A 20,539-nucleotide genomic window follows, 5' to 3' on the forward strand; every position below is an offset into this window, starting at 1 on the left:
TCCCCTCCCGCCTCAGCCCAGACCAAGCCCACATCCCCCTCCGGTGCCCGTCACCCAGGCACTCGGATTTGGACAACCTCCCTTACACCCAGTGCCACTTGTGTCTCCTCTCAGTGGCAACTTTCCAAAGCTACACAGTCTTCAAGAGACAGAGCTAAGATCTGTGGTCCAGAAAGAGCGTGTAAGTTAAGAACCAAAACAGGTCTTGTAAGTTATGCTCTCAGTATCCTCATGCACAGAGAAATTATTCAGGCTAAAGCCCAACTCTAATGTGACATGAGCAGCCCTCTAGGCCCAGATTCCCTCACTTTTCAAGCCTGTCTTTCATCACCCACCTGACTCTCCCATCCTCCCAATCTTCCATGTACCCCAGCTCCAGCCATAGCAAACCGCATCTCGGCTCCCTCACGCCTCTGACTGTGCTCGTATGGTGTCCCTTGCCCTTCCCCTTCTCCAGTCACCTCTGCTCCTTTGAGACTCACCCCAAGAGTCGATTCTTCTGGGAAGCCTCCTCTGCCCATCCCCCCCAAGTGCAGTTGGTTCTTCTTCCTTTGGTCCCCTCCTCCAGCTCAGTGTATCCATCATCCACCAGAACATCCATTCTTTTTAACAGCTTTTTTTTGAGCTCTCGTTCATATACTGCACAATTCAACCATATAAAGTGTACAATTCAGTGTTTTTTCAATGTAGTCACCGGGGTGGGCACCCATCACCACAATCTAGTTTTAGAACATCTTTATCGCTCCACGAAGAAACCCCTGGCAATCTTTCCCGATTTTCCTCCAACTCCCCTCCCCGACCGCCACCTGCCTCTAGCCCTACGCAACCTGCTTTCTGTTCCTATAGATTTGCCTGTTCTGGGCATTTCGTATAAATGGAATCGCACAATGTGTGGTTTGTTTGTGATTAACTTCTTTCCCTTAACATAATGTTTTCAAGGGCCATAATGTCGGAGCTTGTCCTTCATGGCTTTTTTATTGCCAAATAATATTTCATTGCAAGGATACGCTACATTTTGTTTATCCATTCATCCATCGATGGCCATGTCGGTTGTTTCTACTTTTTGACTATTATGAATTATGCCGGGGTGAACATTCATGTACGAGTTTTGTGTGGACAGATGTTTTCATTCCTCTTGGGTGTATACCTAGAAGTGGAATTTCTGGGTCATATGGTAACTCTATATTTAACATTTTGAGGAACTGCCAGAGTGACTAGAACACAGCTTGGTAGTTCCCTTATCTTCCCACCAGTCATGCATAAGCGTTCTCATTTCTCCACATCGTCGTCAACATTTCTTATTACCTGTCTTCCTGTTTTAGCAATCCTCGTGGGGCACATCTATTACCTTTCACAGAGGTGGTTTTCATGTCTCTCTCCCTCCCTGTGGGCATATTGGGTCTGGCACTCTTCCCCGTACCAATATCTCAGGTGGTTCCTGGCATAGCATAGGTGCTCATGGCTCTGTTCATTACAAAGAATCAATGCGTTGGGACTCGTGGGCTCCATGAAGGAAAACAAATTGCTGAGGTCTCCCCGGGAATTAGCGGCAGTTAGACCCTCAGCCAGTGCCCACTCCACTCGAACAGTTTTCTGAGTAGCTGCCTGGCCAGGGGTACACACTCTAGAGGGTTTTACATTTTTGTCAGGGAAACTAGAACACATAACCCATATATAATGTGAACTGGAAAATATGCTCGATCCTGGAACAGAGAGGAATAACACCTGCCTTCAAGGTGCTGAAAATCCATCCCAAGAACCCGGCTGGGAAGGATGCAGACGCATGTGCCTGGGGTGCTTTGGGGCCCAGACCCAGGAGCAAATGCCTCAGCTCTCCGGGACGTGAGCCCCAGGACGCTGTGGCCTGCAAAGTAGCTTTAAAAAGTTCACAGTGTTTCCCAGGTCATCTGGAGGACAGATTTCCCCTTAGAGGGAAAAAGCAGTTTTATTTATTCTCTTTTAAATGAAGCAATAAAAAAATCCATTTTTCAATTTGAAAAAACTCCCTTTTTATATAAAACTTACCGGTGAAGTTTTCCAATAATGGTGGAATTGTGGTTGTTTAGATAAAACTCAGTAAAGAGTTGCAGGTAAGCATTTTCTTTGTCCCACACTGTTGGGCTCCTGGTCTTTCTCACAGAGCTCTCACTGTACAAGGGCACCAAAATGAAGCCAACCTGCCCACGTTGCCCTGGGCAGAGGCTTATGTGTTTCTCTCTAGTTATTTGTCTCTGCAGTATTTCCAGCAGTGCTTCTGAGCTGTGTAATTTTGCTTTTGTCTTTTTAGAGTGTGCTGGTACCCACCTCCCAGCAGGGACACAGGTCAGGCAGGGCATGCTCTGATTTACAATTGGGAAAATGAAAGCACAGAGAAGGTAATTGATTTGTTCAGGGTCACACAGCACATCAGGAACAGAGTCATGATTAGAGCATTGAGCCTGTAGGATCCAGCCCATTACTGTGGGCTCGGGGCACTTTCCTGTTCTGGGGCTTGCCATTGAGGGGTTTCCAGGGCCAACTCCAAGCTTGAGGCAAACCTGGCTCCAGTCCAGAGGGCAGGCGCCTGGGCCCTGTGGCCTTTTCAGCCACACTTGAAAAGCTGCTCTGACCAGCTGTCAGAATGACAGCTCCACACTGGAGAATACCCACACTGAGTTTTTTGCCATAGAAATCGGTTGCTAGAAATTCAGAAGGAAGGTTATTTTGATCTTTTTCCACTCTGATCTTAGCAGCACTCTGAGCGAACACGCTTTCCCTTATTTGTGTGCCTCATTCTTTCTGAAATTTTGGGTGTTTTTCTCTATCACATTGACTGTTGTCGATTCTGGATCGCCTTGAAGGTAACAACAATAATGACGACAAGAATAATAATAATAACAACAACAATAGCTAACATTTATTGAGCAGTTAGTCTGTGCCAGGAGCAGCTCCAAACACTTTTCATGTAACTTACTGAATCTTCTCAACAATCCTGTGTGATGCTGTGATACCCATCTTAGAGATGAGGCACCTGAAGCTCATACGGAGACTGTTAGCCAGTGGCTGCGCAGTGATTCAGACTCAGTCTGACTCCAAAGCCCACGCTCTGAACCACTACGAGCCAGACTCATTCGGTCTATGAGTTTCCAGCAGTCAGTTGTGCCAAGCACAACCCCAGCTACATGTCCATCCAGGAAGAAGGGGCCAGGAAAAGTCAGGGAAGGTGCAGGGCTCTGCCAACCCCTTCCTGGGAGAGGGGCTGGAGGGAGGAGGTCAGATCATTCATCCCTACCTCTGGGCCTCAGTTTCCTTATCTGAAATATGAATTGAAACACGATTCCCACTGATGTGTCCATGCGTTTAGGACAATGCTCTGGACCGCACCTGGTCCTTCTGAGGGAGTCTGGAACATATCAGATTGTTTTTTTCGAGGAGATGCTCACCCCCAACCCTGTTGGGGATGTCCAGGTCTTCTAAGGAACCCCCACAAGGGTCACAGGGTCACAAATCTTGGTCCAGTGAAGTCAACCAAGCCCTGCCGTGGTTGGAATTTGGAAAGAAAAGTGGGGTGTATCCCATCAACTCTCAGCCTCAACTTCCCACGTTTTCCCCAGAAGGAATTCTACACACTTACACACTAGAGCTTTATTCAGATTATCAGTGTCAACCCTGAGCAATATTTCTGTCCGGGATGAGTGGCGGACCTGAAATGGAGGGGGTGGCATTGCCTTTGCTCATCTCCATTCATCCCGAACGTGTCCATTCACATTCTGTCCTCCAAACCACATGCCATTGGCCTGCCCTTTTGCCAGTCAAACATTGCCAATCTAAATAAGACAGTCCAGGATGCTATAACCTATCAAAAGGGTGTCTTTGGGGCTCCCTGTGTGTTGAGCAATGGTCTCCTTGTAATGTGGCTCCCCAAAAAAGGGTGAGGTGTCCCCACTTCATCCCCTGGATGGGTCCTTGACTAACGGGGTATAACAGACAACTCACTTCCCCTCCATGTACTCAATAATCTTATCTGTTTTGTGGGGACACTTTTCCTGCCAGGCAAAAACAGTTTTTTAAAAGTTTCTTTATTGTAAAATAAAACATGTTGGTTGTAAAATACTTGAAAACTCTAGAAAAGTACACAGGAGAAAATAACTATCGCCCATAATCCTCCCTCTCAGACATTCAGAGATAACCATAATATTTTGATGTATTTCTTCTAACATTTTTTTCCCATGACTCAATATTTTCAAGGAAATGTATAACACATATTTATCAAAAATGTTAACAGAGTTGTCACAGAGGAAGAAAAAGAAGTGGTGTCATTTGGCCTGGAGTTTATACTTGGCAGCTCCCGCAGCTGTTGCTGAGGTCACATCTCTGTGACTCTGCCAATTTGTCTCTCTTAGAGTGGAATCAGTTGTCATAATTGCCAAATGTTACCAGATTGATTGACCCACACACAGCCCAATTTGGCCATCTAGCCAGTGAAATACCTGGCTACAGCCCAAGGAGAGGGTCAGGTAGAGCAGCGCTTCTCAGACATGAGGAAGCACCTGGAGATGGTTAAAAATGCATATTCTGATTCAATAGGGAGGGGGTGGAGTGGGGGTCCTGAGATTCCACACTTCTAGCAGTTTCACAGCTGACGCAGATATGGCTGGTCCCTGGACCATATTTTGAGTGGTAAGGGATTAGAGGACTGAACCCACTCCCATTTCATCCAGCACCTAAGTATTGAAATCCTACAGTGTACCAAGCACTGCACAGGTACTCGGGGTGAATGAGAGGAGAAAGGGATGGTCCAAGGAGGAGGTGACATTAGACCCAACCCTGTGTGCCGACACTGTGCTCAGCACTTGGCCTGAGTGGCAATTTCCCAAACCTGACCAAATCCACCAAGTGTCTTTGTTCTGATGCCCACACCCACCAGCTTCCTCAGGACTGGCCTCTCGCTGAGCACATGCCCTGATGTGCTTGCAGCGGTAGAAATCCTCTCGTCACCCCCTCCCGCCCTTCAAGGTTTTAATTATCCCATAAATTGCCCATTGACCTATTTTGCCTACCTCCTGTCCCTTTATGGAATCAGCCAAAAGTAAAGTACTTCCAGCTCACCCTGGAAACTATGCCAAGCTACAACAAAGATGGGCTTCCCAGAAGGTGCAGAATGCCAATGGCTCTCTTTATTCCTGTCCAGGTGGAAGGCGTAGGCAGAGCTACCACAAGCATTTCCAGAGAGGCAGCTCAGGGACCTGTCTGTGCCCCCAGAGCGGTGTTGTCTGTTTCAGCACATCCCCTGATGAGTCCCCCTCCCAGGCGTCAAGGATAATTAATAATGCCACCACCATTCTATATTTGCTCAACTGTTTACAAAAAGTTTCCACACTCCGTCCCTTACTTTCTCCTCAAAACAGCCCTGTGAAAGAGATACTAATATTACCCCATTTTACAGATGAGGGAGCTGAGGCTCTGAGAAAGGAAGTGACTTGCCTAAGGTCATATAGCAGGAAGTGGTGAGGCTGGGACTAGAGGCCAGGTGTCCGATTCCAGGACTTTAGAGACCCCAACACCCATAAGTCAAGATAACTGCTCTGCCTCCACCTCCTGAAAGGGTAAAGATGGAGTGGTATGCTGTGCAGGCCCTCGCATAGCCCTGCCTCCTTCTACCAGGACTCATCGCCTGCTGGAATCTTCCATTGTGGTCCCCGGTTAGAGCACGTTTGTAAAGGACACTTCCTGGAAGGTCACCAGTTAGTTTTTGCAGAAGAAGTGGATGTGGGATCCCTTGAGGGGGGCATAAAAAATAAAACAGAAAGATCTCCTTAGCTTTTGGATTTTTAATCAGAGGAACATGCAGGGCTGGAGGGAAAATGATTTCTTCAGGGGGGTATAAATGGGAAGAGATGCTCAAAGTCAGTGACAGCCTGTTTTAATTTATAATTCTTCCTCTGTGTGAAATGCACAGAGAATCAGGGGGAAATGCATAATAATTCACTAAGGTGCTGTCACAGCCAGGAAGCGTTAGGGCCCTCTTTGTTAGCCTGCTGCTCCCAAGAAGCCCGAGACAGAGGAAGGACACCAAGAGCAGGGAGTCCAGCCAGAGTGCCTTTCCCCTGTGCAGACACAGCCCTGCTGCTCCTCTCCAGCCTGGCCCAACGCTGTTGGGCGCAATCTCAATAGCCTGGAACGGCCCACTCAGGGCGGGGAGCCTTCCTTCAGCCATTCTATGAGCAAGCTGGAGAACGTGGACCGTGAGCTCTCTCTAACCCTCGTTTCTTTTCCTCCGCCCTCTGTGGGCAGCAGGGAAATATATGGTCTATAAAGCTGACTGTCGCCTCTTCCACAGGACCTGAGGTCACTCAGATGCAGAGAAAAGGATAACGGGGTCCTTTAAGCTGAGCCAACAGATGATATAAAGAGGCCCCCGTGACTGGGATTGCTTGGTCAGGATAGGCAAGGTTATGCTGCAGTAATAAACCATCGCCAGTTTCAGGGGCCTAACATCACTTTTATGGTCCCTGTCCACCAAGGGTTGGGTAGGAGGGGCCTCTGCTCCACAGGATCTCTCAGGGACACAGACTGGCAGGGGTTCCACCGTCACACAGCAGCATCCCCAGCAAGGAGAGCTCTCCTTGGCCGCTTCAGCAGGGGGAGAGAGAGACTGAAGAATCGCACAAGGGCTTTCCACAGCCTCAGTCCAGAAGAGACGCACGTCACTGCCACTCACATTTCATTGGCCAGAACGGCTCGTGTGACTTCACTTAACTGCAAGGGGAGTGGGAAGTAAAGGGGGCAAACAGAATGTTCGGGGCACTGTGTGTCCTTCCAGACAGGGCTCATTTGAGGGAGACCCACCAACTCCTGGCCAACACCGTCACTGCTACTGCCACCCTCTTGTCATTGGGTCAGCCGTTAGAAATGGGATCTGGGGAGTTACACGTTGACGTCTCCTGGAGTCACATTCATGGGTCAGTGGAAAGAGCACAGAATCGAGAAGGGCAAGAACGGTTCAAGTCCCCGCTGGGTTACCCGATGGTTATGTGACCTTGGTCACGTTGCTTAACATTTCTGAGCCTCTGCTTTGTTATATATAAAACTAGGTCAATAATACCCATTGCTATGGAGTTATTATTATTATTATAACTATTTTATTTTCTCAAGATCAGAAAATCATAAGCTATCGCAGGCACAAGGTAGGGATTGGGGCTTCCTTTCATTCTTCTCAGTATCATTAGACTTCAAGAGTCTGGCTGGGAGCTGTTATTAATGAAGATAATTCAGTCACACGTGGCTAATTTTACGTGACTTTGGCATATTTTGCCTGTAGCCATCCTGGAAATGACGGTGTCCCTGTGCTCTCCCTGCAGGTAAACTTCCTACGGGTTTTTACTGCAATTTCGAGGATGGCTTCTGTGGCTGGACCCAAGGTACACTCTCACCCCACACGCCCCAGTGGCAGGTCAAGACCCTCAAGGAGGCCCGGTTCCAGAACCACCAAGGTACTGCCACTCTCCTCCCTTCCCCCTGGTGCCCACCTGGCCAGACGAGAGACTTAAGGCACCACCCAAGAGCAGCTGGACCTCGGCCCACCTGCAGGGCAAGGCCAGGTGGCTGCCCAAAGCTTGCCGTGGGGTGCTCCCACACAGTTTCCTCTTCAGATCTGCCTGGGACTTAGAGTGATTAAATCATGCCCATGTCGGTGTCACCTTTTGTTCCTTAAAATGAGAACCTTGGTGAAGGATTATCTGAAAGATAAGAATAACAGCAACAATAATAATCCATTCATTCAACAAGTATTTGTTGAGTCCTACTATGTGTCAGGCCCATAACTCGTTGAGAGGTAAGGAAAATCGTAGCCCTCTTTATGACTGGGGAGGCTGAGGCACAGGGAGGCCTGTGTCACTTGCCTCGAGGCTGTGCTCTGGGAACCTTGCCCCACAGCTGGTCCGTTCACGGCGGCCCCGCCTCCTCAGCCATACCTTTACCTCCACATCCAGCTTAAACTGGCAACTCCCTCCCTCTCTGCACCACAGCCCATCCTCTCATGCCCCAGCTTGACTGCCAGAGGGGCAAAGGGCCTCCACACACCAAAGAGATGGCCGCCCACCATCTCTGACCCCACACCTGGAGACACCGGCCCTGGCATTGGGTCAGAGCAGGTCTGTGAGGCCAGCACAGCTTCACGAGTCAGGCTGCTCCACGGGGAAAGACCCAGCCATCTAGCCTTGGGCCTGGCCTTGGGCAGTACCTGTGGTTAGATCTGGGCAGGCCCAGGGGCCCACCTCTCCACAGGATGGGGCTGGGGGGCGGGTCTCCCTCCTTCTGTCCTCCCCTGCATTTGCGTGCTCTTTGTGGAGCTAGACACCCTCATACCAAAGTCCCTGTCTTTCCCAAAGATCACACATTCTATGGATTCTTTGAAGAATTAGTAACTACTATTATTATTATGGAAGAACGAAAGCAGGCAACATCCAGACAACAACCCCTGAGGGTGCCAGAGCCCATGCAGTTCTGTCCCTGGTCCTCAGAGCTGGCTGCGTCTGAGTGAGTTGGCTGTGGGCCCCACGAGGAAGAAAGCTGAGTGACTGCAGCCACGGAGAGTTCTGCAGGGCCCCTCAGCAGGCGTGGAGGCCTGAGAGCTCCTGCTTCTCCTCCCCGCCTCCTCCCCACGCTGCTTCGTCCTCAGCACCCTGTCTGTGGGGGCAGAGGACAGAAACGGAGCTCAGAGCTAGACATGATCTTCACAGCTCTGCTCTCAGTTCAATAGTTCCCCGACAGCACCCACAGTGAATAAATGTCCAGCGCCTGTCAAAGATCTCTAATGCCTCCGAAAGCTGCCCATTCCGCTGCTTGTTCTGAATCGCAGACCAGTTTTCCTTACCGGAGATAAGCTCCACCATCTGTAAGTTCTACTCATGGACCATGGTTTCCGTTTCCTGGAGCCCCATAGAACGAAGCTACAGCCTCTCCCACAGAGCTTGGATATTTGAAGACAACCACCATGACCCACACGCCCTATGAGGTCCTTTCTCTCCCCAGTCACGTAACCCCAGCTCCTTGATTCTGCCTCAAGGATGGGCGGCTTGCTTTCTAAGATTTCAGGCCCATCCTGGTTACTCTGCTCCAGACCCCACTGACTTTGTTACTTGGTAGTAACTCAGTAACAGATTTTGCTAAGAGGTAGAGAAAAGTAGAAATGAATGACTAAAGTCCTGCTTGGGGTTCTGTGGGGCGTCTAAAAAGTTGTGGGCTCGCTCTGGCACCCGTGTCCATGGCACTGACCATCTACAAAATGCCTGCAGTTCCTGGTGGTTTACAGATGCTTCTTCCACCACCACGTGGGGTTGGAACTCAGGTTCTCCCAAGTTTTCAGGCAGGTCTGTGCTTAGGAAACACAAGAAATGAGCGCTTCCTGGTCAGGGCCTGCAGCACAGGATGACCTGGGCTCCAGAAGGGGAGAAAAGAGTGAAGGTTGCAGAGACCATCGGTGGGCAAAGCACTGGCATGACTGGAAACGAGGAGCAGTGGGGCCAGGGAAGACCGGTGGCTCAGGCTGCTCCTGGGCGATGGGCTACAGCTGGTGACTTTGGGAAAACAGAGATGCAGTAACACGGGTGTACGGTGCTCGGACATAACAGGCCGTTTGGAATGAGCCAAGCTTTGTTGACAGGGACAGTAGGCTATGTCGTCCATTGGAGGTAGCAGAAAGCCATGACCTCAAAGACGTCCTGAGGCTAGAGAAGATTTTTGCCATTAACCCTGCACTCTTTACTCTGCCCCCCAGGGACCTTCAGTGCAGGACGACTGTACATTTTTTACTCGTTTTCTCTCTGCCCCAGGCCACGCCCTGTTGCTCAACACCACTGAGGTCCCTGCGTCGGAAAGTGCTATGGTGACCAGCGCTACATTTCCTGCACCGATGAAGAATTCTCCATGCGAGGCAAGTCTCAGTGTTCCTCTAGTTCTCTGACTTCTCCCACCTTGCACCTCGGCACTTCCACACGAACTCAACCAGATGAGCCAAGTAGCCTGGCTGGTGAGGCTGGTTGTTCTCCTGGAGGGAGGACAGTGGGGCCCTTTGTGCCATGTCGTATTCTCTAGGGACCAAGAAGTGTGCTTAGACCCCAACGTGGCCCCTGGAATCAACTACCTGAGTCCAAGCCAGGTTGCAACCTTGACTGGCTGTACAGTCTGTTTGTGTAATGAATAACCTCTCAGGGCCTCTGTTTCCTCACCTGGAAAGTGGAGGCAATAAGAGTGACTACCTCACAGAGGTGAGGATTAAATAGGTTCGTAGTATATGGAAAGGGCTGATCACAGCCCCTGGCACCAAGGAAGCACTGCAGTGGTTAGCCAACAGTGCCTGGCACCCTGTGTGAACACTCGGAAGGAGAACGGGAGGAGAAAGAAGACGTTAGCCGAGAGTCAGACTCCACTCTGGGAGAGCCGGCCGTGCCCGGGCTTCTCTGCATCCCCCACCGTGGCGCCTCGCACATGGTAGAAAGCCAACACCTAGTGTAGATTTGGCCAGTCTCCTCTCTCTCTGGAGACTCACAGGAGAAATTCTTCGCTGGCTTCATTTCAGGAATAGCTATGCTCCCTCGGAGCGATTTGTTTCCCTTCAAGTCAGGGACATGGTGAAAATGACGAGATTCGCTTCCCCCCGCCGGCTGGTCGAAGTCCCTGACGCTGTGGCTCTGCCCAGCGGCCATGCACCAAGCGGGCTTCCCTGCTCAGGGCACAGGCCAACTCTCCAGGCTTTTGGTTGTGAAATTAAAAACTCAGACATAAAACAAATGAGAATAGAAAAGATGTCTCACTTTTTTTTTTAATTGAAAAAAATCGTCAAATTAAATCCGAGGCTCCTCTCTTAATAAGCCAGTTCATGAGGTGTAGTTTGTAGCAGCCTCACTCTGTTCCACTTTCTAACAACATTTGCCCCCATCTTTCTTACCTTCTTCTAGTTTGTGTTATCTGACCAGATTTTATGCGTCTCTGTAAGCCACCTTAAATCCTTTCGGGAAGAAGTCAGGGCCCCAGTAAATAGATTCATGACATTAAATTGAATGTGAGAAACCACGCGTCTGATGCAGATGGTGGAGTTACACTCATCGTTGCTGTTTCTCAGGTGCTTCAGAGCAGGCACCGAGAGAGGAAGGCTTAAGAGGAGATCTAAATGAGGAGAGGTGGCCCACCCGAGACGTGAGAGGGCTCCTTAAAAGCATTTGATCTTTAAATTTACTTTTCACTGGATTGAATATGAGTCTGATTTTAGAAAAAGAAATGTCAAGGTAAAAATGATATTTTTCTAACATTTCATCATTTCTCTAATAACCTTTGGGTTGATCAATAGCTTAAACAGGTGTTTTGTTTTACTGGCCTGTTTTATTTTTCCTCCAGTCAGATTTGCTCTGGGCTATTTCTGCTATTTCCTGCCCTTTGCCAGAACTTCGCTCGGCAGGAATAATGAAGGGAAGGCAGTGAGTCTGTTCGACTCTCAGCTCACAAGTTATTTCGCATTCAGGTTTTCAGACCATTCATCTAATACTGATGGGTCTTTGAATTCCCAATGTTGGGAGAAATGTTTTCATCAGAAAAATAAATAACCAAAGTAGAAATATGCATTTCTAGGTTTGTAAGCCCTGCCATTTGTGTTACACAAATCCGAAATGCAGAAAGCAGGAAGTTGATTTCCTTCTCTCAGGTTCGCTGAACGTCGGTGACAGGGAAAAGGATGTTGCATTGCCATGTGAGACTGTGTGAGGTTAACTGGGGGCCTTTGAACGCCTAAAGGGACCTCAGTGGGCTGTGGGGCCCGAGTGAAGGAAGGGGGACACTACCTAGAGCCAGGGTTGAAGGTCTCCGAAGACGGTCAGGCCCCCAGGGACAGGCGGCTGGCCAAGCTGAGCGCCAGGGCTGACACCTACCACCAAGCGTCTTCTCTAAACCCAGGCTAGACCTGGTCCATGGGACCTCCAGGGAGTTGAAGTAATTGCAGAATATCTCAAAATGCTCCCTCAAGAAACCCCAAAATCATCCGTGGATTCCCATAGGGGAATTGGTCTTGCCTTCAATGCATTTCTCGATACAAGCTAACTAATAGGTCAATGTTTCTCCAGTTGCAGTCACTTAGAAAATGTAATAAATGCAGATTCCTGGGCCATACCCCGGACCACCTGAATGACATCTCTGAGCAAAGCCCAGAATCTGCATTTCCAAACCCCACCCTCAGTGATTTGGATGCACAATGAAACTTGAGGTGTAATTGCCAATTGTGACCAAAATTTATTCAGAGCCCATGCTGAGAGTTTTCCTCCATTACTTGTGGCCCCAAACAGTGCAGTATAATTTGCCTTTTAGCAGGATGAGTCCGAGAAAGAGTTAGAAATGACAACATGGGGGACAGAGGTGGTGGAGACAGATGGGGCTGGGAGAGACCCGTCCCAGCCCACATGGAGCCAGGTCAGGTGCCCATGAACAATGGAGACATAGCCAGGGTGTGACTTTGTGCCAGCCAGCTTCCAGGGCACTCCAGAAGCAGGCCAGCTCTGGCCTCCTGCCTTCAGATGCCTGAGCCAGTCACCAGAGCCAGCCACCTCTCGTTGGGCTGGCCGTGGTGCAGGCGCTGCATATGGGACATGAATATTTAAAGACCTCTGCCTAGCCCAGCCACAAACAAGAGAGAGCTTTTGTGAGGTTTTTGCCCTCCACCCTACTCCCCACAAGCTATTCCCTGTGGGAAACTGGGGAGCCACAATGTATTCAGATTTTAGTTTATTTTTATTTTACTGAGCTCCAGTTCAAATAATTAAAGTTGCCACCGGGAAGGGGAGCCTTGCCGTAGTTTATGTGTTGCTTGCTGTCAGACCTGCTTGCACTGCCTTGGCTGGGAGACACCCTCGGATGTGTCTAGCATTGCAGCTGCTGGTAACAAAGAGGGCAGGAGAGTGGCAGAGGCCGTCTCTGCCCCGCCCCCTGCCTTTCACACATCCTGGAAGCCTGAACGTCTCAGCAAGCCCCATGTGGTTTGAAATTCTGTTTTATTTGAATAGCCTGTCTGTGACTGGAATATTTTAAACCATGTTCTCAAGACAGAACAAGTCCCGGGGGGGTGGGGGCGGGGGAGAGTGGGCTTCCGTCAGTCTCTTCTCCCACCACCCACCCCACTCCCCACCCGAAACATGGAAGCACTTTCCTCTATGAGCTGCAGGAATGAAGGAACCCAGGAAGTGTGGGGTGAGACCCACCCGCCCTATGATGAGACCACCGGGCAGGTCAGTCCCAGGCTGCTGGTTGCCTGACCTTACCAGAGCGGCTGCCACCGCTCTCCTTTCCCTACACGCACTCACTGGGATCCTGGAACACAGCCGAACCTTTCTGCCCCTGATGTCAGCTCTGGTGATAAAAGGGTCAGCTTTCATTAGCCACTGGCAGCTGCTGAGATCAGGGCAGAAGGAGGCCAGCAGGCTCCTCCATGGTGGCGTGAGCTATCTGGCCTGCAGGAAAGGAGACCTCCACTCAGTGTCATTAAAAACAGCAAATGGCCCAGCAGGACCTGGGAGAGGAGGCTGGCATCTGGACTGCCCCCTGCTATCTGTTAAGTAAGCCCTGCTCAAAGCCCCACTGAGAAGAAGCCCCCCCACGACAGGCTGCGTGCCAAAGGCTGGAGGCCAGGGAGTCTCAGCAAATTGCTCTCCGGCTGATCTTGTACGACTTTTCAGGGTGCTGGTGATCATTGCTGGACACAGAGCCCAGCCTTTCCCAGGGATTTGGCTGGTGGGGGCCTCTCCAACATCTCAGTGTAACTTAGAAGCAGAATAGGTGACAGTCATGGCTGTGTCGATGGGGTTTGTTCAAGCCGGTCCCAGTCCCGCCCCGTGGGCAAATAGGATGTTCAGGTAGGAAGAAAAGAGAATTTTTTCTGACTGCTGTTTTTTAAATGTATATTAAATTCAATGGCAAAATCCCCTGTGGGAAGGTAAGAAAATGAAGTAAGATTAATAATTAGTATTATATTATAGGATGGCTTGAGGTAGAGGGAAAACAAAAGCAGAAGCACTCTTTCTTTATCAGCCCCCACCAGACCCTCGACAAGAGGGTTCGGGGGATGAGCTGGAATATTCTATTCGGCTCATGTCTGGAGCAGATCTGACGTGTCAGGGGTACCCCATGCATGATCTGGGTTGGGGAACGTGCAGGGCTGCCCAGGTGGTAGGAGCAGCCCATCTCAGCAGGGTAGCAATGAAATGTACCCAGAGACCCACAGCCAGTAAGTACAAAATCAAGATCAAACCCAGACCTTATGAGGCTGAGCTTCACGCTCCATCATAATGCTCTGCCCCTGTTGGGGAACACATGGTACCTCCTCAACTTTGGGGGAGTCAATAAGGGCCCCAAAAACATCCCTCAGGATTGGCATCATTCTCACCTGATCCAGAACCACCCCACCTCACCATGGATCCGGCATCTCTGGAGGCAGGAAGGAATTACCTATCTATTTTGTAACGGACTAGTTATTCACTCAGTCTCTCAGGCCAGGACTAGTCACTGGGTCTAATTCCTGTGCACCTGAGGGGAGCTTGCTGCTCAAATCCAGGTCTCAAATGTTATTTGTGCCTTGTGTGTCCCTTATTCTTAGCCTCACATGCTCTCACTTGTTTTAGCGAATCAGGAGGGAGAAGTTATTCCGAGAGTCCTCATGGGCTGAGTCCTAAATAAGATGGTCATTTCCTGGATGCATTCTACCTTCGGCAAAGAATATGTGCCCATCTCGGGAAGAAGGAAACCTCCCCCTTCTCCTCTCCCTACTCACCCATCCTCCCTTGTGTCTCGGCCGAATGCTTACCAGTAGAACAGGCCAGTCCCTTCCAGAGCCCACCTGGGAGCAGCCTGTGCCTTGTGTGGCCAAGCAGTGCTGCAAAAACACCATGTAGTTGCTGTAGAAACCAACACTCTTTATAAATAGTTAGGGACACAAGCGAGGGGGTTCCAGGGTAACATCATCCCCAGCTATCCTCCCACAAGCCTAAGTGCTTTGAGCCAGGTATTTGGGGACTGGGCATCTAACCCCATCTCATCTAATGCTATAACATCCACTGCAGTGACAGAATGCTCACTGATTCCAGCTCACCTTTGGACAGCTCCAGGCCTCAGTGTTTGCCTAAATTAAAAGCAAATCCATCTAGACTTGCCAGGGTTTGTTTTCACACTCTGTTCTCTGCACCACTCCTCTTCCTGCTTTGGGAACCTTCTAAGAACCAGTGGCAGGACTCCATGCTATCTATGTGACATCCAGCTGGGTTGTTCACTCTCTGCCCGGGAGGACATAATGATGGGCCCAGCATTAAGCACAGTGCCCCTTTGGCTCCCTTGGGGTGATGCTGACCCCTGAGGCAAGTCTGAGAAAGGTGGGCAACTGCAGGGCCTGGACCAGAGAAGCAGCATAGAATGTGGCCGAGTTGGATGGGCACGCAGATGCCTGGAGGAAGGGGTCCTCTGTCAAACAGTGAGCCAAGAAGTACTCATTTCAAACCTACATGTGGCCAGCCGTGCTGGAGACGGACTGCAAGAGTCTAGGATTTCTTTAGGGTGTTTATTCAGCAGAAAAGTTAAGAATACTGATTTTCAGTATGACAGGTTCTGGTCTCCAGGTTACATATGGATCACTCAGTTGCATTACATTAAAAAGCAAGCCAAAATTCTTATCTAGAGCCCTCAAACACCCTAACTCTTTGCACTCCTAGGAGAAAGAAACCTTCCCTTAGTCGGGAGCTGAGGGAAGGAACACCTCATAACTGTTAAGCCAACTTAGGGAGTATTTTTAAACTATGGATCCCTTACTGTGTGGCTGGCACTGCGCTAAGCCTTCCACTTGCTTTATCTCTTTACCAGAACAGACCTGTGAGGGCTTGTTACCCCCCTTTACTGATGCAGAATCTGCGGCTTAGGGAGCCTAAATGACTTGCCAAAGATCACACTGTTGTAAGAGGCAGAGCAAGGATTCAGATGAGGGAGGTCTGTCCAACTCCAAAGTCAAATCTGCACACGATCGAAGCTCACTGAACTTGACTTAAGTCCCCTGAGTTTGAATCCCAGCTCTGCCACTTATGAGCCATCAGACCTCAAGCAAGTCACACCCTCTAACTGGGGATAAAAAATACCTGTTTTACTTGCTGCATGAGGCTGTTGCAAGGATCAAATGAAAATGTGAAGACTCCTTGTAATCTCTACAATGCTTTTGATGACAGCAATTATTATTATCGTCCCTCTTCTTACTTTGCACAGGCGTGAAGAAGTCACTGCCAACATAAATTCAGATGTTGTGTGTGTTCTTCTTTCTCCTCTGGGTCAATTAGCAACATGCAGGCAGGGTAGGAGCAGTATTTTGCACAGAGCCTCCCATTAGTACCAGGAGGATGTGCCCAATGAACCCACTTAATCAACAATTAATTAATTGGGCAGTCCCTCAATTGTGAGCATGACCCCGGTCCAGGATAAGAGTTCACGAGGAGACTCCTCATCGATTCTCAAAGATCCAACAAGTGTGGCCCTACTGAGATTTCTGAGCCAAAAGAATTCTTACCTTAGTACCTAAACCTGGGAAGCCGCTGGATCCTAGCATTCTGTCACCACGTACTGTGACATAGTTGATGCTGCCAGAACGCATGCTAACGGGCTGAAGTAATCAACAACAACTGTAATTGTAGTGGGACATAATTAATTTAAAACCTTTGAGCCATTCAAAATTAATACCCCTGCCATTACATGATGAGACAAATGAAGAATTACTGTCAAGGCTCATGGGTGTGCATAAAATCCTCCTGGGCACTTGGCAGAGATGTGGGTCCCCTTCAAAATCCACAAGCTAATGTGGACCTTCGTGGCTCCCGCTGGTGATTGTTATAACATATTCAAGGGACCCAGCTACAGGAGCACACGCTGTTGAAAGCACAGACTCTCCTTAGCTGTCAAAGAATAAATGCTTCCCAGGTGCCTGTGTCCCTGCAGACACTCCTGGGCTGTCCGTAAAGGTTATGGGCGTTTCTTTGCATACAGTCCATCCTGTACCCCAGTCAGAGGATTATAAAGCTATGTTACAGCACCATCCCCATGACACACAGAGAAACTGAGGCACAGAGGAGGCTGTTTGCCCAGGATCACACCATTACTATGTAACTCAGAGGAAAATATCATCATCTTTTTCTTCCCATAAGACTGGAAAGATAATTCTCTGGGGAACCTGGAAGATAAAACACTGGCCTGAAATGTTTAATACAGCATCCTTCACCCTCTCCTATTGTTTTTTTGTTTTGTTTTGCTTTTTAATTTTTTTTCTTGGGGAATATTGGGCAACAGTGTGTTTCTCCAGGGCCCATCAGCTCCAAGTCATTGTCCTTCAATCTAGTTGTGGAGGGCGCAGCTCAGCTCCAAGTCCAGTCACTGTTGTCAGTCTTAGTTGCAGGGGCGCAGCCCACCATCCCATGCGGGAATTGAACCAGCAACCTTGTTGTTCAGAGCTCACACTCTAACCAACTGAGCCCCTTTCCTATTGTTTTTTTGTGAGCCCTTTCTCTCTAACATGGAGTTCCCTGCCTGTTGTTTCCAATAGAGAAGAAAGGAACTAACATTGAGCCAAAATATTTGGTGAGCGGGGCACTGGGCTCATATAGTCTGTGAAAGTCTCCCAATAACTTTATAAGGGCAGTACTATTGGCCCCATTTTACAAATAAAGGCCAGGGACCTGAGATAGGACATCATCTATAAAGACAGGACCGCTCTCTCGGATTTCAAAGCCCCCGTTCTGTCCTCAGCATGACCCCACCACATTCCCCTGAGGCTTCCACCTTCCTCGGGCTTCCTCGCAAAGCCCACCATTCAGGAGAGAGGACCTGCCCCTCCCTGAAGTGGGCAAAAAGATATCACTCTCGTTTTCCACTTTCCAACGACATTGGAATCCTCCCTCGCTGCTTCTTTTAATATAGTTTATTGTTTCTTCTGATTACAAAAGTGCTCTATGTTTATTATAGAACATTAGGAAAATACAGGAAAGTGTGTAGAAGAAAATTGAAATTGCCCACAGTCTTACTCCCCAAAGATAGACCCCTGTGACAACATTGGCACATTTCCTTCCAGACAGATGAACATAGATTTGAGCGGAGTGATAGATAAAGAGTTTATACATTGAGTATCACACCACGTAAGTATTTTGTGTCTTCTTTCTCTACTTAATATTGTATTTTCCTGTATCAGTATCATTCTTCATAAACATGCTTTTAATAGATACATGCGCTCAATTTCTTTTATTGTTTTTGTTCTAGTTATCAAAAGTAACAGATGTTCATTGTAAAAACTTTAGAAAAGACCAAAGAAGGAAAAAAGTATGTGTAACATCATAACCTCACCAGTCAGGGATCCCGCGGTTATTATTTTTACACAAAGCATTCATGTTTCCTTGCTGTGTTTTCACAAAGGGGGCATGTGGGTGTCCCTGGCTGGGTGTTCTCTGGCTTCGAGGTGATGCCTCAGAAAGAAGAAGATGTGGGGTGCTATTTTCAGAAAGGATCTCAATCTTTTAACTCTCCTACCTGGTCAGGAATCCAGCATTTCTTAAGCCTTCATAATTGCAAGTATTTGCCAGCTATTTGATTTGCTTGTTAGCAGAAGTCTGCATCTGGTCTGCTTCTTGCTGTGTTGAGTTGATTTTTCATTAGGCTATTTATACCTAGAGAGTTGGTGTTTATTTGTTCCAGGTGGATTAGGAGATGGTGTACAAAAACACTGGTTTTTGCAGTGAGTCAATACTCTCAGTGAAAGAAGAGACCACATTGAAACCAAGGAACTCTTAAAATTACAAGTTCACACCCAGAATCACAGCCCTGTGACATCTTAGGCTGGTTAGGATCCTTACCCTCCATTCAGTGGTTTCATGTCCCTGGCAACAACCCCAAGCCTGGCTATCCAGCAGTGACTGGATGTGCGGAATATCTGGGGAGTACCCACCACCCACCTCAAGCAAGCTCATCTTTGAGCATCTATCTATTAAAAAACATTTCCTTTTGTTGAAGTGAAATACACACTAGAGTTCCTGTCCTTGGGTTTGTCTCTACTATGGTGATTCATGCAGCCCGTCAGAAATTCAAGGACAAACAGCACCTCCCCCCCCACATATCATGTCCTACATTTGGGGGTGCTGCATGCAGAATGGACATTATTTGACACCTTTGATTCTCTTTTGTCTAACTTCAGCCTAAATTCCCTGCTGATATTTTTTTTTATGGGCTCAAGAGAGTGTTGTGAAGTTGCCACGAGGTATGCATAGCAAACACGGGGCACATTCTAGACATAAAATTGCGGTAATTACCTCTGGAGGAGGAAAGGGCCATGAGAGAAATAATAGCATTAGGCCTAGCCACAATGCTGCTTCTGCTTTACATACAGGACTTTAATTAATAAAATGACAAACACTGGTAGCACATAATTGGAAAGTCTATCAGGCCCCACCGCGAGGGAAGAAAAAAAGGCCCTTGTGAAAAGGCTTGCTGGAGCCAGAGATGTAATTGCTGGTGGCGTGCTCCTGGCGTTGTCTCTTTTCACTTGTCTCATTTGCTGTCTGCATATAAAAGAGTTTATTAGTCAAAAGCTGTCATTTATAACCTATATCCTCTTAGGGCATATCTAGGAGAATCAAACATTGTATCGTTACCGGCCCCAACAAGTGTTATTTATTTAGGATTTGTATAAGATTTCCCATATTTGTGTCAATACTCTTGTTTTACACATACACATATATGCCTATTAATTGTTTGGCAGAGACAATGGTTATAAATGGTTTAAAATCCACTATCTCCCTAATTTCCCCAATGTGAAGGTATTTCTGGGAGGAGATCTTGTTAAAATATAACTTCTGACTCAGCAGGTCTAAGGTAGGGGCTGAGACCCTGCATCGCTAATAAGCTCCCAGGTCATGCCCACTCTGCTGGGTCCACAGAACACACTTTGAGCACCAAGAATCTAGAAAACCTTCACAATACATCCCAAAAGATGTAAGTGTGTATTACTATAATGTGTTACATGTCTATAACACTGTAGATATGGTAGAAAGAGCACAGGACATAGAGTGGAATCCAGGTCTGCGGCATATTGGCTGCAGCGACCAGAGGTGACTTACTAAATCGAAGCTTCAGATTCCACATCTGAAAAAGTGGGTATGATAATACCTACAGGAAGGAACACTGTGAGTATAAAATGAGACATCACATGTACAAGTGCCCAGCTCAGCTCTCTAGTAGTCAATAAACAGTCAATGAACACATTACTTCATCCAGCCAGAAACCGCTCTTATTAAGATCAAATTCCAAAATGTTTTACCTGAACCATGACCGTCGAGATCAAGCCAGGTCTATCTGGCATGGATAGCGACACATAACGATACCAAGGGGTTGTTCCACCTAGGAAAATGGAAGACTTTGACCGGGACTTGAGCCTGGGATCTGCTCAGGGAATGACAGATAGTTGCTCTATACACTTAGATACAAATAATTAATAAGGGCCATTCAGTAGGAATTG

General features: G+C 48.2%; 1 protein-coding gene across 1 annotated transcript in view; it reads left to right on the plus strand.

The window, feature by feature from the left end:
• The window catches only part of ALK (ALK receptor tyrosine kinase), a 646,243-nt gene that overhangs the window by 539,690 nt on the left and 86,014 nt on the right, over window positions 1-20,539 (plus strand). Inside the window, exons 7-8 of the mRNA XM_033125413.1 lie at window positions 7,341-7,472; window positions 9,813-9,913. Of these exons, the coding sequence (XP_032981304.1) occupies window positions 7,341-7,472; window positions 9,813-9,913 (233 nt within the window). The remainder of the gene's footprint in view (window positions 1-7,340; window positions 7,473-9,812; window positions 9,914-20,539) is intronic.

The sequence above is a fragment of the Rhinolophus ferrumequinum genome, chromosome 13 (assembly GCF_004115265.2).
Source record: "Rhinolophus ferrumequinum isolate MPI-CBG mRhiFer1 chromosome 13, mRhiFer1_v1.p, whole genome shotgun sequence".
In the NCBI taxonomy this organism is placed as follows: domain Eukaryota; kingdom Metazoa; phylum Chordata; class Mammalia; order Chiroptera; family Rhinolophidae; genus Rhinolophus; species Rhinolophus ferrumequinum.